A 12841-nucleotide genomic window follows, 5' to 3' on the forward strand; every position below is an offset into this window, starting at 1 on the left:
CAGTGAGTGCCACGCCCAAGGAGCCTTGCTAACTGCTAGCATAGCAGTCTGAGATTGACCTGTGAGGCTGCAGCCTGGCAGGGGGAGGGGTGTCTGCCATTGCTGAGGCTTGAGTAGGTAAACAAAGCAGCCAGGAAGCTTGAACTGCGGGAGCCCACCACAGCTCAGCAAGGCCTACTGCCTCTATAGACTCAAACTCTGTGAGCAGGGCACAGCTGAACAAAAGGCAATAGAAAACTTCTGCAGACCTAAATGTCCCTGTCTGACAGCTCTGAAGAGGCAGTGGTTCTCCCAGTATGGCGTTCAAGCTCAGAGAATGGACAGACTGCCTCCTCAAGTGGGTCCCTGACCCCCATGTAGCCTGACTGGGAGACATCTCCCAGTAGAGGCTGACAGACACCTCAAACAGGTAGGTGACCCTATGGGACAAAGATTCCAGAAGAAGGATCAGGCAGCAATATTTGCTGTTCTGCAATATTTACTGTTCTGCAGCCTCCGCTGGTGATATGCAGGCAAACAGGGTCCGGAGTGGATCTCCAGCAAACTACAACAGACCTGCAGCTGAGGGGCCTGACTGTTAGAAGGAAAACTAACAAACAGAAAGGAATAGCATCAACATCAACAAAAAGGACATCCACACCAAAACCCCATCTGTAGGTTACCAACATAAAAGACCAAAGGTAGATAAAACCACAAAGATGGGGAGAAACCAGAGCAGAAAAGCTGAAAATTCAAAAAACCAGAGTACCTCTTCTCCTCAAAAGGATTGCAGCTCCTTGCCAGCAATGGAACAAAACTGGACAGAAAATGACTTTGACGAGTTGATGGATGCAGGCTTCAGAAGGTCGGTAATAACAAACTTCTACGAGCTAAAGGAGCATGTTCTAACCCATCACAAAGAAGCTAAAAACCTTGAAAAAAGGTTAGACGAATGGCTAACTAGAATAAACAGTGTAGAGAAGACTTTAAACGGCCTGATGGAGCTGAAAACCATGACACAAGAATGTCAGGACACATGCAAAAGCTTCAATAGCCGATTCGATTAAGTGAAAGAAAGGATATCAGTGATTGAAGATCAAATTAATGAAATAAAGCAAGAAGACAAGATTAGAGAAAAAAGAGTAAAAAGAAACAAACGAAGCCTCCAACAAATATGGGAATATGTGAAAAGACCAAATATACGTTTGATTGGTGTACCTGAAAGTGACAGGGAGAATGGAACCAAGTTAGAAAACACTCTTCAGGATTTTATCCAGGAGAACTTCCGTAACCTAGCAAGGCAGGCCAACATTCAAATTCAGGAAATGCAGATAACACCACAAAGATACTCCTCGAAAAGAGCAACCCCAAGACACATAATTGTCAGATTCACCAAGATTGAAATGAAGGAAACAATGTTAAGGGCAGCCAGAGAGAAAGGTCGGGTTACCCACAAAGGGAATCCCATCAGACCCACAATCCCATCAGACTAACAGCAGATCTCTCAGCAGAAACCCTACAAGCCAGAAGAGAGTGGGGGCCAATATTCAACATTCTTAAAGAAAAGAATTTTCAAGCCAGAATCTCATATCCAGCCAAACTAACCTTCATAAGTGAAGGAGAAATAAAATACTTTTTACAGACAAGCAAATGCTGAGAGATTTTTGTCACCACCAGGCCTGCCTTACAAGAGCTCCTGAAGGGAGCACTAAACTTGGAAAGGAACAACCAGTACCAGCCACTGCAAAAACATGCCAAATTGTAAAGACCATCAATGCTATGAAGAAACTACATCAATTAACGGGCAAAATAACCAGCTAACATCATGACAGGATCAAATTCAAACATAACAATATTAACCTTAAATGCAAATGGGCTAAATGCCCCGATTAAAAGACACAGACTGGCAAATTGGATAAAGAGTCAAGACCCATCAGTGTGCTGTATTCAGGAGACCCATCTTACATGCAGAGACACACATAGGCTCAAAACAAAGGGACGGAGGAAGATATACCAAGCAAACTGAAAGGAAAAAAAGCAGGAGTTGCAATCCTAGTCTCTGATAAAACAGACTTTAAACCAACAAAGATCAAAAGAGATAATGAAGGCTATTACAAAATGGTGACGGGATCAATTCAATAAGAAGAGCTAACTATCCTAAATATATATGCACCCAATACAGGAGCACCCAGATTCATAAAGCAAGTCATTAGAGAGCTACAAAGAGACTTAGACTCCCACATAATAATGGGAGACGTTAACACAACACTGTCAATATTAGACAGATCAACAAGACAGAAAGTTAACAAGGATATCCAGGACTTGAACTCAGCTCTGCATCAAATGGGCCTAACAGACATCTACAGTACTCTCCACCCCAAATCAACAGAATATACATTCTTCTCAGCACCACATTGCACTTATTCTAAAATCGAACACATAATTGGAAGTAAAACACTCCTCAGCAAATGTAAAAGAACATAAATCACAACAAACTGTCTCTCAGATCACAGTGCAATCAAATTAGAACTCAGGATTAAGAAACTCACTCAAACCCCCACAACTACATGGAAACTGAACAACCTGCTCCTGAATGACTACTAGATAAATAACAAAATGAAGGCAGAAATAAAGACGTTCTTTGAAACCAATGAGAACAAAGACAAAATGTACCAGAATCTCTGGGACACATTTAAAGCAGTGTGTAGAGGGAAATTTATAGTACTAAATACTCACAAGAGAAAGCAGGAAAGATCTAAAATCGACACCCTAACATCAAAATTAAAAGAACTAGAGGAGCAAGAGCAAAGAAATTCAAAAGCTAGCAGAAGGCAAGAAATAACTAAGATCAGAGCAGAACTGAAGAGCTAGAGACACAAAAAACCCTTCAACAAATCAATGAATCCAGCATTGGATTCAACAAAATTGATAGACTGCTAGCAAGACTAGTAAAGAAGAAAAGAGAGAAGAATCAAATAGATGCAATAAAAAATGTTAAGGGGATATCACCACTGATCCCACAGAAATACAAAGTACCATCAGAGAATACTAAAAACACCTCTACGCAAATAAACTAGAAAATTTAGAAGAAATGCTTAAATTCCTGGACATATACACCCTCCAAAGACTAAACCAGGAAGAAGTTGAATCTCTGAATAGACCAATGACAGGTTCTGAAATTGAGGCCATAATTAATAGCCTACCAACCAAAAAAAGTCCAGGACCAGACGGATTCACAACCAAATTCTACCAGAGGTACAAAGAGGAGCTGACACCATTCCTACTGAAACTATTCCAATCAATAGAATAAAAGGGAATCCCCCATAATTCATTTTATGAGGCCAGCATCATCTTGATACCAAAGCCTGGCAGAGACACAACAAAAAAAAGAGAATTTTAGACCAATATCCCTGATGAACATCAATGTGAAAATCCTCAATAAAATACTGGCAAATCAAATACAGCAGCACATCAAAAAGTTTATCCACCACGATCAAGTCGGCTTCATCCCTGGGATGCAAGGCTGGCTCAACATATGCAAATGAATACACGTGATCCATCGCATAAACAGAACCAATGACAAAAACCACATGATTATCTCAATAGATGCAGAAAAGGCCTTTGACAAAATTCAACACCCCTTCAAGCTAAAAACTCTCAATAAACTAGGTATTGATGGAACGTATCTCAAAATAATAAGAGCTATTTATGACAAACCCACAGCCAATATCATACTGAATGGGCAAAAACTGGAAGCATTCCCTTTGAAAACGGGCACAAGACAAGGATGCCCTCTCACGCCACTCCTATTCAATACAGTGTTGGAAGTTCTGGCCAGGGCAATCAGGCAAGAGAAGGAAATAAAGGGTATTCGAATAGGAAAAGAGGAAGTCAAATTATCCCTGTTTGCAGATGGCATGATTGTATATTTAGAAAAGCCCATCATCTCAGCCCAAAATCTCCTTAAGCTGATAAGCAACTTCAGCAGTCTCAGGATACAAAATCAACGTGCAAAAATCACAAGCATTCCTATACACCAATAACAGATAGAGAGCCAAATCATGAGTGAACTCCCATTCACAATTGCTTCAAAGAGAATAAAATACCTAGGAATACAACTTAAAAGGCATGTGAAGGACCTCTTCAAGGAGAACTACAAACCACTGCTCAATGAAATAAAAGAGGACACAAACAAATGGAAGAACATTCCATGCTCATGGATAGAAAGACTCAATATCGTGAAAATGGCCATACTGCCCAAGGTAATTTATAGATCCAATGCTATCCCCATCAAGCTACCAAAGACTTTCTTCATAGAATTGGAAAAAACTACTTTAAAGTTCATATGGAACCAAAAAAAAAGCCCGCATAGCCAAGACAATCCTAAGCAAAAAGACCAAAGCTGGAGGCATCACACTACCTGACTTCAAACTATACTACAAGTCTATAGTAACCAAAACAGCTTGGTACTGGTACCAAAACAGACATAGACCAATGAAACAGAACAGAGGCCTCAGAAATAACACCACACATGTACAACCATCTGATCTTTGACAAACCTGACAGAAACAGCAATGGGGAAAGGATTCCCTATTCAATAAATAGTGCTGGGAAAACTGGCTAGCCATATGTAGAAAGCTGAAACTGGATCCCTTCCTTACATCTTATACAAAAATTAACTCAAGATGGATTAAAGACTTAAATGTAAGACCTAAAACCATAAAAATCCTAGAAGAAAACCTAGGCAATACCATTCAGGACATAGGCATGGCCGAGGACTTCATGACCAAAACACCAAAAGCTATGGCAACAAAAGCCAAAATAGACAAATGGAATCTAATTAAAATAAAGAGCTTCTGCACAGCAAAAGAAACTATCATCAGAGTGAACAGGCAATCTACAGAATGGGAGAAAATTTTTGCAATCTACCCATCTGACAAAGGGCTAATATCCAGAATCTACAAAGAACTTAAACAAATTTATAAGAAAAAAATAAAAAAGTGGGCAAAGGATATGAAGACACTTCTCAAAAGCAGACATTTATGCAGCCAACAGACACATGAAAAAATGCTCATCATCACTGGTCATTAGAGAAATGCAAATCAAAACCACAATGAGATACCATCTCATGCTAGTTAGAATGGCGATTATTAAAAAGTCAGGAAACAACAGATGCTGGAGAGGATATGGAGAAATAGGAACACTTTTACAGTGTTCGTAGGAGTGTAAATTAGTTCTACCATTATGGAAGATAGTGTGGCAATTCCTCAAGGATCTAGAACTAGAAATACCATTTGACCCAGCAATCCCATTACTGGGTATATACCCAAAGGATTATAAATCATGCTGCTATAAAGACACATGCACACATATGTTTTTTGTGGCACTATTCACAATAGCAAAGACTTGGAACCAACCCAAATGTCCATCAACATCAATGATAGAATGGATTAAGAAAATGTGGCACATATACACCATGGAATACTATGCAGCCATAAAAAGGATGAGTTCATGTTCTTTGCAGCGACGTGGATGCAGCGGGAAACCATCATTCTCAGCAAACTATCACAAGGACAGAAAACCAAACACCGCATGTTCTCACTCATAGGTGGAAACTGAACAATGAGAACACATGGACACAGGGCGGGGAACATTACATACTGGGGCCTGTCAGGGAGTGGGGGGCTGGGGGAGGGATAGCATTAGGAGAAATACCCAATGTAGATGACAAGTTGATTGGTGCAGCAAACCAACATGGCACATGTTTACCTATGTAACAAACCTGCATGTTGTGCACATTACCCTAGAACTTAAAGCATAATTTAAAAAAAGAAGTTTAGATTTTGTATGTAATCAAACCCAATTATTTTCTTTTGCTTCTTCTTCCACCGTTTTCATGCTTAGAGAATCCTTCCTCCTAAGATTTGGTAAATATTCACCTATATTTCTTCAGAAATATATTGTGGTTAATATTTTCTTATATAATTTAATGCATCTGTAACTTCTATTGATGTACAGTGTAAGATGAATGCGTAATTTACTCCTATTAATTTGTAGTCTATCATTATCACATTATAAAATCTTTGGTTTCAAGACTTTCTAGCCCATACCATTGATCAATCAGTCCTTAAAACCATTATCATGCCTTTTATTACTCTAGCCTTATAGGATGTTTGAATATTTAGAAAGTAAGTTTCCCTCACCAATCTGTTTCATAATATTTAGGATTTATAATTACATCCTCTCTTTCATTCCTAATGTAAGGATTTTGTCAATTTTGTCAATTATTTTCAAATAATCAACTTTGACTTTGTTAATTTCCTCTGTTGTTTGTTTTTCCATTTCACTGATTTCTCTTGTTTTGTTTCTTCATTTTACTTCAGGTTTGCTTAGTTCTTCTTTTTCTAGATTCTCAAAATGAAATCTTAGGTCACTGATTTTAGGCCTTTCTTCTTCTTATTATGTAATTATTAGCTAAATTATTTAAAGCTATTTTTTGCTCTGGCTTTTGCAACATCCCATAATTTTTGATAGGCTGGATTTTCCTAATGCAGTTTAAAATCTTTCCTAAAAGGGAATCCACTGCCTTGAAGGGAAGGACCCAGTCCTGGCAGAATTAATCACCCGCTGACTAAAGAGCCCTTGGGCCCTGAATAACCAGGAGTGATACCCAGGTAGTATGCTGTGGACCTTGGGCTCTGAGAGGTGCTGGCTTCAGTTGTGACCCAGCACATTCCCAGCTATGGTGGCTATGGTAAAAGACCCCATCTGTTTAAGAAAAGCAGAGGAAAAAGTAAAGGGCATTTTATCTTGCACACTAGGTACCAGCTCAGCCACAGTGGAGTAGAACAAGCATGATCTTGGGGTCCCTGAGTTCAGGCCTAGGCTCTTGGACAGCATTTCTGGACCTTCCCTGGGCCAGAGGGGAGCCCACTGCCCTGAAGGGTGAGATCCCATGCCTGGCATCATTCACTGAAGAGCCATTGGGCTTCGAGTGGATATCAGCAGTGTCCTGGCAGACCCCCACCATGAGCTGATGGTCGTGGGGGCCACAGGGAGAGGCTCCTCTGCCTGTGGAAAGGGAGGGAAGAGCAGGAAGGATTTTGTATTGTGGTTTGAGTGCCAGCTTAGCCACAGTAGAGTAGAACATTGGGCAAATTACTAAGGTTTTTGACTCCAATCCCAAAATCCTAGACAGCATCTCTAGACCTGCCTAGGGCCAGGGGAACTAGCCACCTGAAGGGATGGACACAAATCTGGCTGGCTTCACCACCTGCTGATCACAGAGCTTTAGGGCCTTCAGTGAACATAGCGGGTAGCCAGGTAGTGGTTACAGAAGGCCTTAGCCAAGACCCAATGCTGTGCTGGCTTCAGGAATGGCCCAGTGCAGTCCTAGTCGAGACGGCCACAGGGGTGCTTGCATCACACCTCCCCCCACTCCAGGCAGCTCAGCACAGAGAGAGAGGCTCCATTTGTTTGGGAGAAATCAAGGGAAAATAACAAGTCTCTGCCTGGTAATCCAGAGAATTCTTCCAGATCTTATCCAAGACCACCAAGGCTGTACCTCTCTGAGTCTGCAAAAAGCACAGCGTTATTGGGCTTGGAGCCCAAGTCCCTTTGAATACTTGGAAAGCCTCCTCAAGAAAGACAGGCACTACAAGCCCAGACTGTGAAGACTACAGTAAATACCTAATTCTTCAATGCCTAGACACCAACAACAACTACAAGCATCAAGATCATCCAGGAAAACATGAACTCACCAAATGAACTAGAAAAATCACCAGGGACCAGTCCTGGTGATTTCTAACACCAGTCAGAAAGGCAATCATTAAAAAATCAGGAAACAACAGGTGCTGGAGAGGATGTGGAGAAATAGGAACACTTTTACATTGTTGGTGGGACTGTAAACTAGTTCAACCATTGTGGAAGTCAGTGTGGCGATTCCTCAAGGATCTAGAACTAGAAATACCGTTTGACCCAGCAATCCCATTACTGGGTATATACCCAAAGGATTATAAATCATGCTGCTATAAAGACACATGCACACGTATGTTTATTGCGGCACTATTCACAATAGCAAAGACTTGGAACCAACCCAAATTCCATCAATTATAGACTGAATTAAGAAAATGTGGCACATATACAGCATGGAATACTATGCAGCCATAAAAAAGGATGAGTTCATGTCCTTTATAGGGACATGGATGAAGCTGGAAACCATCATTCTGAGCAAACTATCACAAGGACAGAAAACTAAACACCGCATGTTCTCACTCATAGGTGGGAATTGAACAATGAGAACTCTTGGACACAGGATGGGGAACATCACACACCGGGGCCTGTCATGGGGTAGGGGGTGGGAGGAGGGATAGCATTAGGAGATATACCTAATGTAAATGACGAGTTAATGGGTGCAGCACACCAACATGGCAGATGTATACATATGTAACAAACCTGCACATTGTGCACATGTACCCTAGAACTTAAAGTATAATAAAAATAAAGAAATTTTAAAAATTAAAAATAAAATAAAATAAAATAAAATAATGGGTTAAAAGATAGAATCTCAGGCTGGGCATGGTGGCTCACGCCTGTAATCCCAGCACTTTGGGAGGCTGAGGCAGGCAGATAACGAGGTCAGGAGATCGAGACCATCCTGGCCAACATGGTGAAACCCCATCTCTACTAAAGTACAAAAAAAAAAATTAGCCAGGCATGGTGGCACACGCCTATAGTCCCAGCTACTCGGGAGGATGAGGCAGGGGAATCACTTGAACCTGGGAGGTGGAGGTTGCAGTGAGCCGACACTGTGCCAACTGCAAAGACTCCATCTCAAAAAAAAAAAAAAAAAGGATAGAATTTCAAGCCTCATGGCAACCACAATCGAAAAAGAGACAATGGATACACCAAAAATAAAAAGCAAGAAATTAAATCACACCATCAGAGAAAATCACCTTCACTTAAAGGAAGACAGGAAGAAAGGAAAAACGGAATGAGATCCTGTCATTTGCAACAACATGGATGGAACTAGAGGTCATTATGTTAAATGAAATAAGTCAGGCACAGAAAGACAAACAACATATTCTCACTTATTTGTGGGACCTAAAAATAAGAACAATTGAACTCATGGAGACAGAGAGTAGAAAGATGATTACCAGAGGCTGGGAAAGGTTGGGGGGCGGGGGACTGGGGACAGGTGGGAATGGTTAATGGGTACAAAAACATAGCAAGAATTAATAAGATCTAGTATTTGATAGCACAATAGGGTGACTATAGTCAAAATAATTTAATTGTACATTTTAAAATAACTAAAAGTATAACTGGATTATTTGTAGGACAAAGAATAAATGTTTGAGGGGATGGATACTCTCCCTTTCTATATGATTATTTCACATTGCATGCCTGTATCAAAATATCTTATGGAGCCCCATAAATATATACATCTACTATGCACCCATAAAAATTAAAAATAAATAAATAAAATTTTTTTCTGATTTATCTCATGATTTCTTCTTTGATCTATGGCCTACATATTTAGGATTTTCTTAGATATCACATTGAGTTCTAATTTAATTCTGCTGTGGTCAGAGAACATACTCTGATTTCAATCCTTTTAAATTCATTAAGACTCATTTTATGGCCCAGAATATGGTGTATCTTGCTGAAGGTACCATCAGAACCTGAAAAGAATATATATGCTGCAGTTGCTGGATGTGATGTACTATAAAGGTCAATTAGATCAAGGTGATTGATGATGTTATTCAGATCTTATTAAAGATCTTTACTGATTGTGTTATCTAATTCTACCAGCTGCTAAAAGAGAAGTATTAAAAACCTCCAACATGTTTGAATTTTTGTCTATTTCTCTCTTTAATTCTGTCACTTTTTGTTTCATGTATTTTGAAGCTGTTATTAGGCTTTACACATTTGTGACTGTTATATCTTCCTTATGAACTGACTTTTTTATCTTTATGAAACGTCCCTCTCATTTCTAGTAATATTCTTTAAGACTACCAGAAATGATATTAATATAGCCACTGTGACCTTCTAATGCTTAGTTTTCATGATACATCATTTTCCATCCATTTACTGTCAACCTGTCTTTGCCTTTATATTTAAAGTGTGTTTCTTATAGATAGCTTATATTTGGGTCTTGCTTTTTTTTTTCCATTCTTACAATCTTTGTCTTTTAAGGAGTGTTAGCCCATTCACACAATATAATTATTAAAAAGCACATTATTTGGTGTAAAGTTTATTTGTTTTATGATTTTTTTACTGTGTATATTTTTTTATTGTTTCTTTTCTACCTTGTGGGGTTGAATTTTTTTGTAATTTCATTTTAATTTATCATCAATCTTATTTTTCAATATTTTCCTGATAGTTCTTGACCACTTTCCCCCAGGACAGTTATTAATTATTTTGCCAATCTCCTTCCCCAATCCCACCACCACAAAAACAAAACAAAAAATTAAATACACTCTTGCCAGGATTATAATTAGATTTGAATTGGACTATATTTATAAATTATATTGGGAAGAAATTTATCTTTACAATATTTTTTCCTATGCAAGTATTGCATGTGTTTATGTATTCATTAACTTTTTTCAGTAGTTTTGTAGTTTTCCTTATTCAAAGTGTACATGTTTCCTATTACATTTATATACATGCATTTTGCATTCATGTTATTATTATAAATGAGAATTAAGTAACTATAGTCTATTTTCATGCCCAGCATACTCCTAGGAATTACTTGTTTTTAAAATAAGCATTTAAATAAAAAATGAGACAAAAGTTGAAGATGTAAAATACTATAACATGTATAGTACTATATCATCCATCAATAAATTTGTAATTTCAACAATTTAATGTCAGATATATGCAAATAAAATATTCTAATCCACATAAAATTGGCTAAATGTAATTAACTTAAATGAGCAATAACAATATTACTCATATCACATTAAAACTTACGTAGGATTATTAAGGGGTTGGTACTTTTCTAAGTGCTTTATGTGTATAAACTCTAATACTCACAAACCCTATGATAAGTTATTATTTCATTTTACAGATAAGGAAACCAAGCCACTTACCCAAAATCCCACATCTGGTACACACCTAAGTAGTCTGGCTTCAGAGTCTAGTTTTAACCACTACACTGTAATGTTTCTACTTTTTGAATAAAGCATGTCTCAATTTTCAGCTTTAATTTCTAAATATAGAAATAAGCACTTTATCATGATTCATATCACTGAACAGTAGAAACCAATATTAGGTCTTTTAAAATTAACCAGTGATAATGCTACTATGTATACACATGTAGTTGAAAAGACCAATTAATAATATGGAACATTTTTTATGTTGAGATTTCTAGTTTGTCTGAAAGTTAGACACATTAACTATAAAGTCAAATTCATTTTTTAAACTGCCTTTAGCTGATTTAAATTATCCCTATCCTGAGATCCGTTTTTAATGAACAGATGTCAATATGAGGCATTCAAAGTTGAAAACAAAAAGGTAATAGGGAACTTTGTCATACCATCAATACTCAGAATTTTTTTAAATGCTTCTGTTGATAATCTGCCCCAAGACAGTTTTGTATTAAAGAACTAAAATTACTCAAAGTTCCACAGCAGAATTTTTAGAAATAAAACTTTTGGCTTCTCATATTACCTGATCTGATGAGATTTCTGTATCAAATACAGAAGAATCAAATAAATTCAATCCAGGTGATCTAGAAGTATAACTCATAAGAAAAGAAAGTCCAGGGGATTCCTTTTGTGTTTGAACTTCAGGTACTGCATTTCTATTTCTGTTACTGAGAAATAAGAAATTATCAAAATGTTAAAAATCTATTATTAAACATTGAATACTGGTAAGCATCATAAGCAACAGCATAGAGGTGAGAATTAGCATAGTAGGGAAATGTAGGAAGTAGTTACTGAAGTGACAATCCTATGGAGAAAGGATTGTATGAGGTGGAGACCAATGTTAAATAAAGTTAAATAAGGCATAACTTACTTATTCTTCACAAGAACCCTATGAAATAGGTACTATTACTATCATTTCCATTTTACAGTAGGGAATTTTGAAGCATAGAAAGGTTAAATGATTTGCTTAAAAGAATAATAAGTGCCAGAGGTGGCAGGTGAATGCAGCAATCACGATTCAAAGTCCAAGCTCTTAACCTTGACACTATACTGTCTTCAAGATTTTGAATGCCAGTTACAAGATTTTAGTGTTGATGAGAAGCCAGCCATTACAGTGATGTATAAGGAAGTTAAATTATAATATGATTTGGGAAAAATAATTAGACAAGACAGTTTATACCAGTGGTTAAAAGCATGGATTCTAGAGCCAGAACGGCCTGGGCTTAAATTTCTATTCTAATGTTGAGTAGTTGTATCACCTGTGATTCTGTTTCCTCTTCTGTAAAATAAGGATAATAATGTACCTACACCTAATAAGGCTGTTGTGAATATTAAATGAGCAGTATTTATAAAATGTCTAGAGCAGTGCCTTGCACAGTTTGTTGTTTGTTAAATTTAATAGAAATCTGATGATACTGCCATAACTATGTCTATTACCATAAATGAGTCACTTAACTTTACAGATGATAGTTTTCTCATCCATGGGGAGAGGTCTTAGCGTATGAGCTCACATTCTTTTACAGTTCTCAGGTTTGATGATGAGTTCCATTTTGAATGTGCTGTGCTTGAGTCAACAGCATGACATTCAAATCCATAACTCTTATTAGCAATTTAAAATACGGAAGTAGAGTACAGGTCTGATGCAAAACAACCCTGATGCAGTGAATTCTGCTTGACATATGTTATAGAGAAACCTCAGGGTTGTTAAGGAAGAT

The 12841-nt window shown here is 37.8% G+C and overlaps 1 protein-coding gene across 7 annotated transcripts in view; it reads right to left on the reverse strand.

Moving 5' to 3' along the window:
• C15H14orf39 (chromosome 15 C14orf39 homolog) overlaps nt 1–12841 on the reverse strand; it is a 75801-nt gene that overhangs the window by 26829 nt on the left and 36131 nt on the right. For all 7 annotated transcript variants that reach the window (XM_055361942.2, XM_019009346.4, XM_055361945.2 and 4 more), the window contains one exon: nt 11650–11794. In XM_055361942.2, the coding sequence (XP_055217917.2) occupies nt 11650–11794 (145 nt within the window). The remainder of the gene's footprint in view (nt 1–11649; nt 11795–12841) is intronic.

The sequence above is a fragment of the Gorilla gorilla genome, chromosome 15 (assembly GCF_029281585.2).
Source record: "Gorilla gorilla gorilla isolate KB3781 chromosome 15, NHGRI_mGorGor1-v2.1_pri, whole genome shotgun sequence".
NCBI classification, from domain to species: Eukaryota; Metazoa; Chordata; class Mammalia; order Primates; family Hominidae; genus Gorilla; species Gorilla gorilla.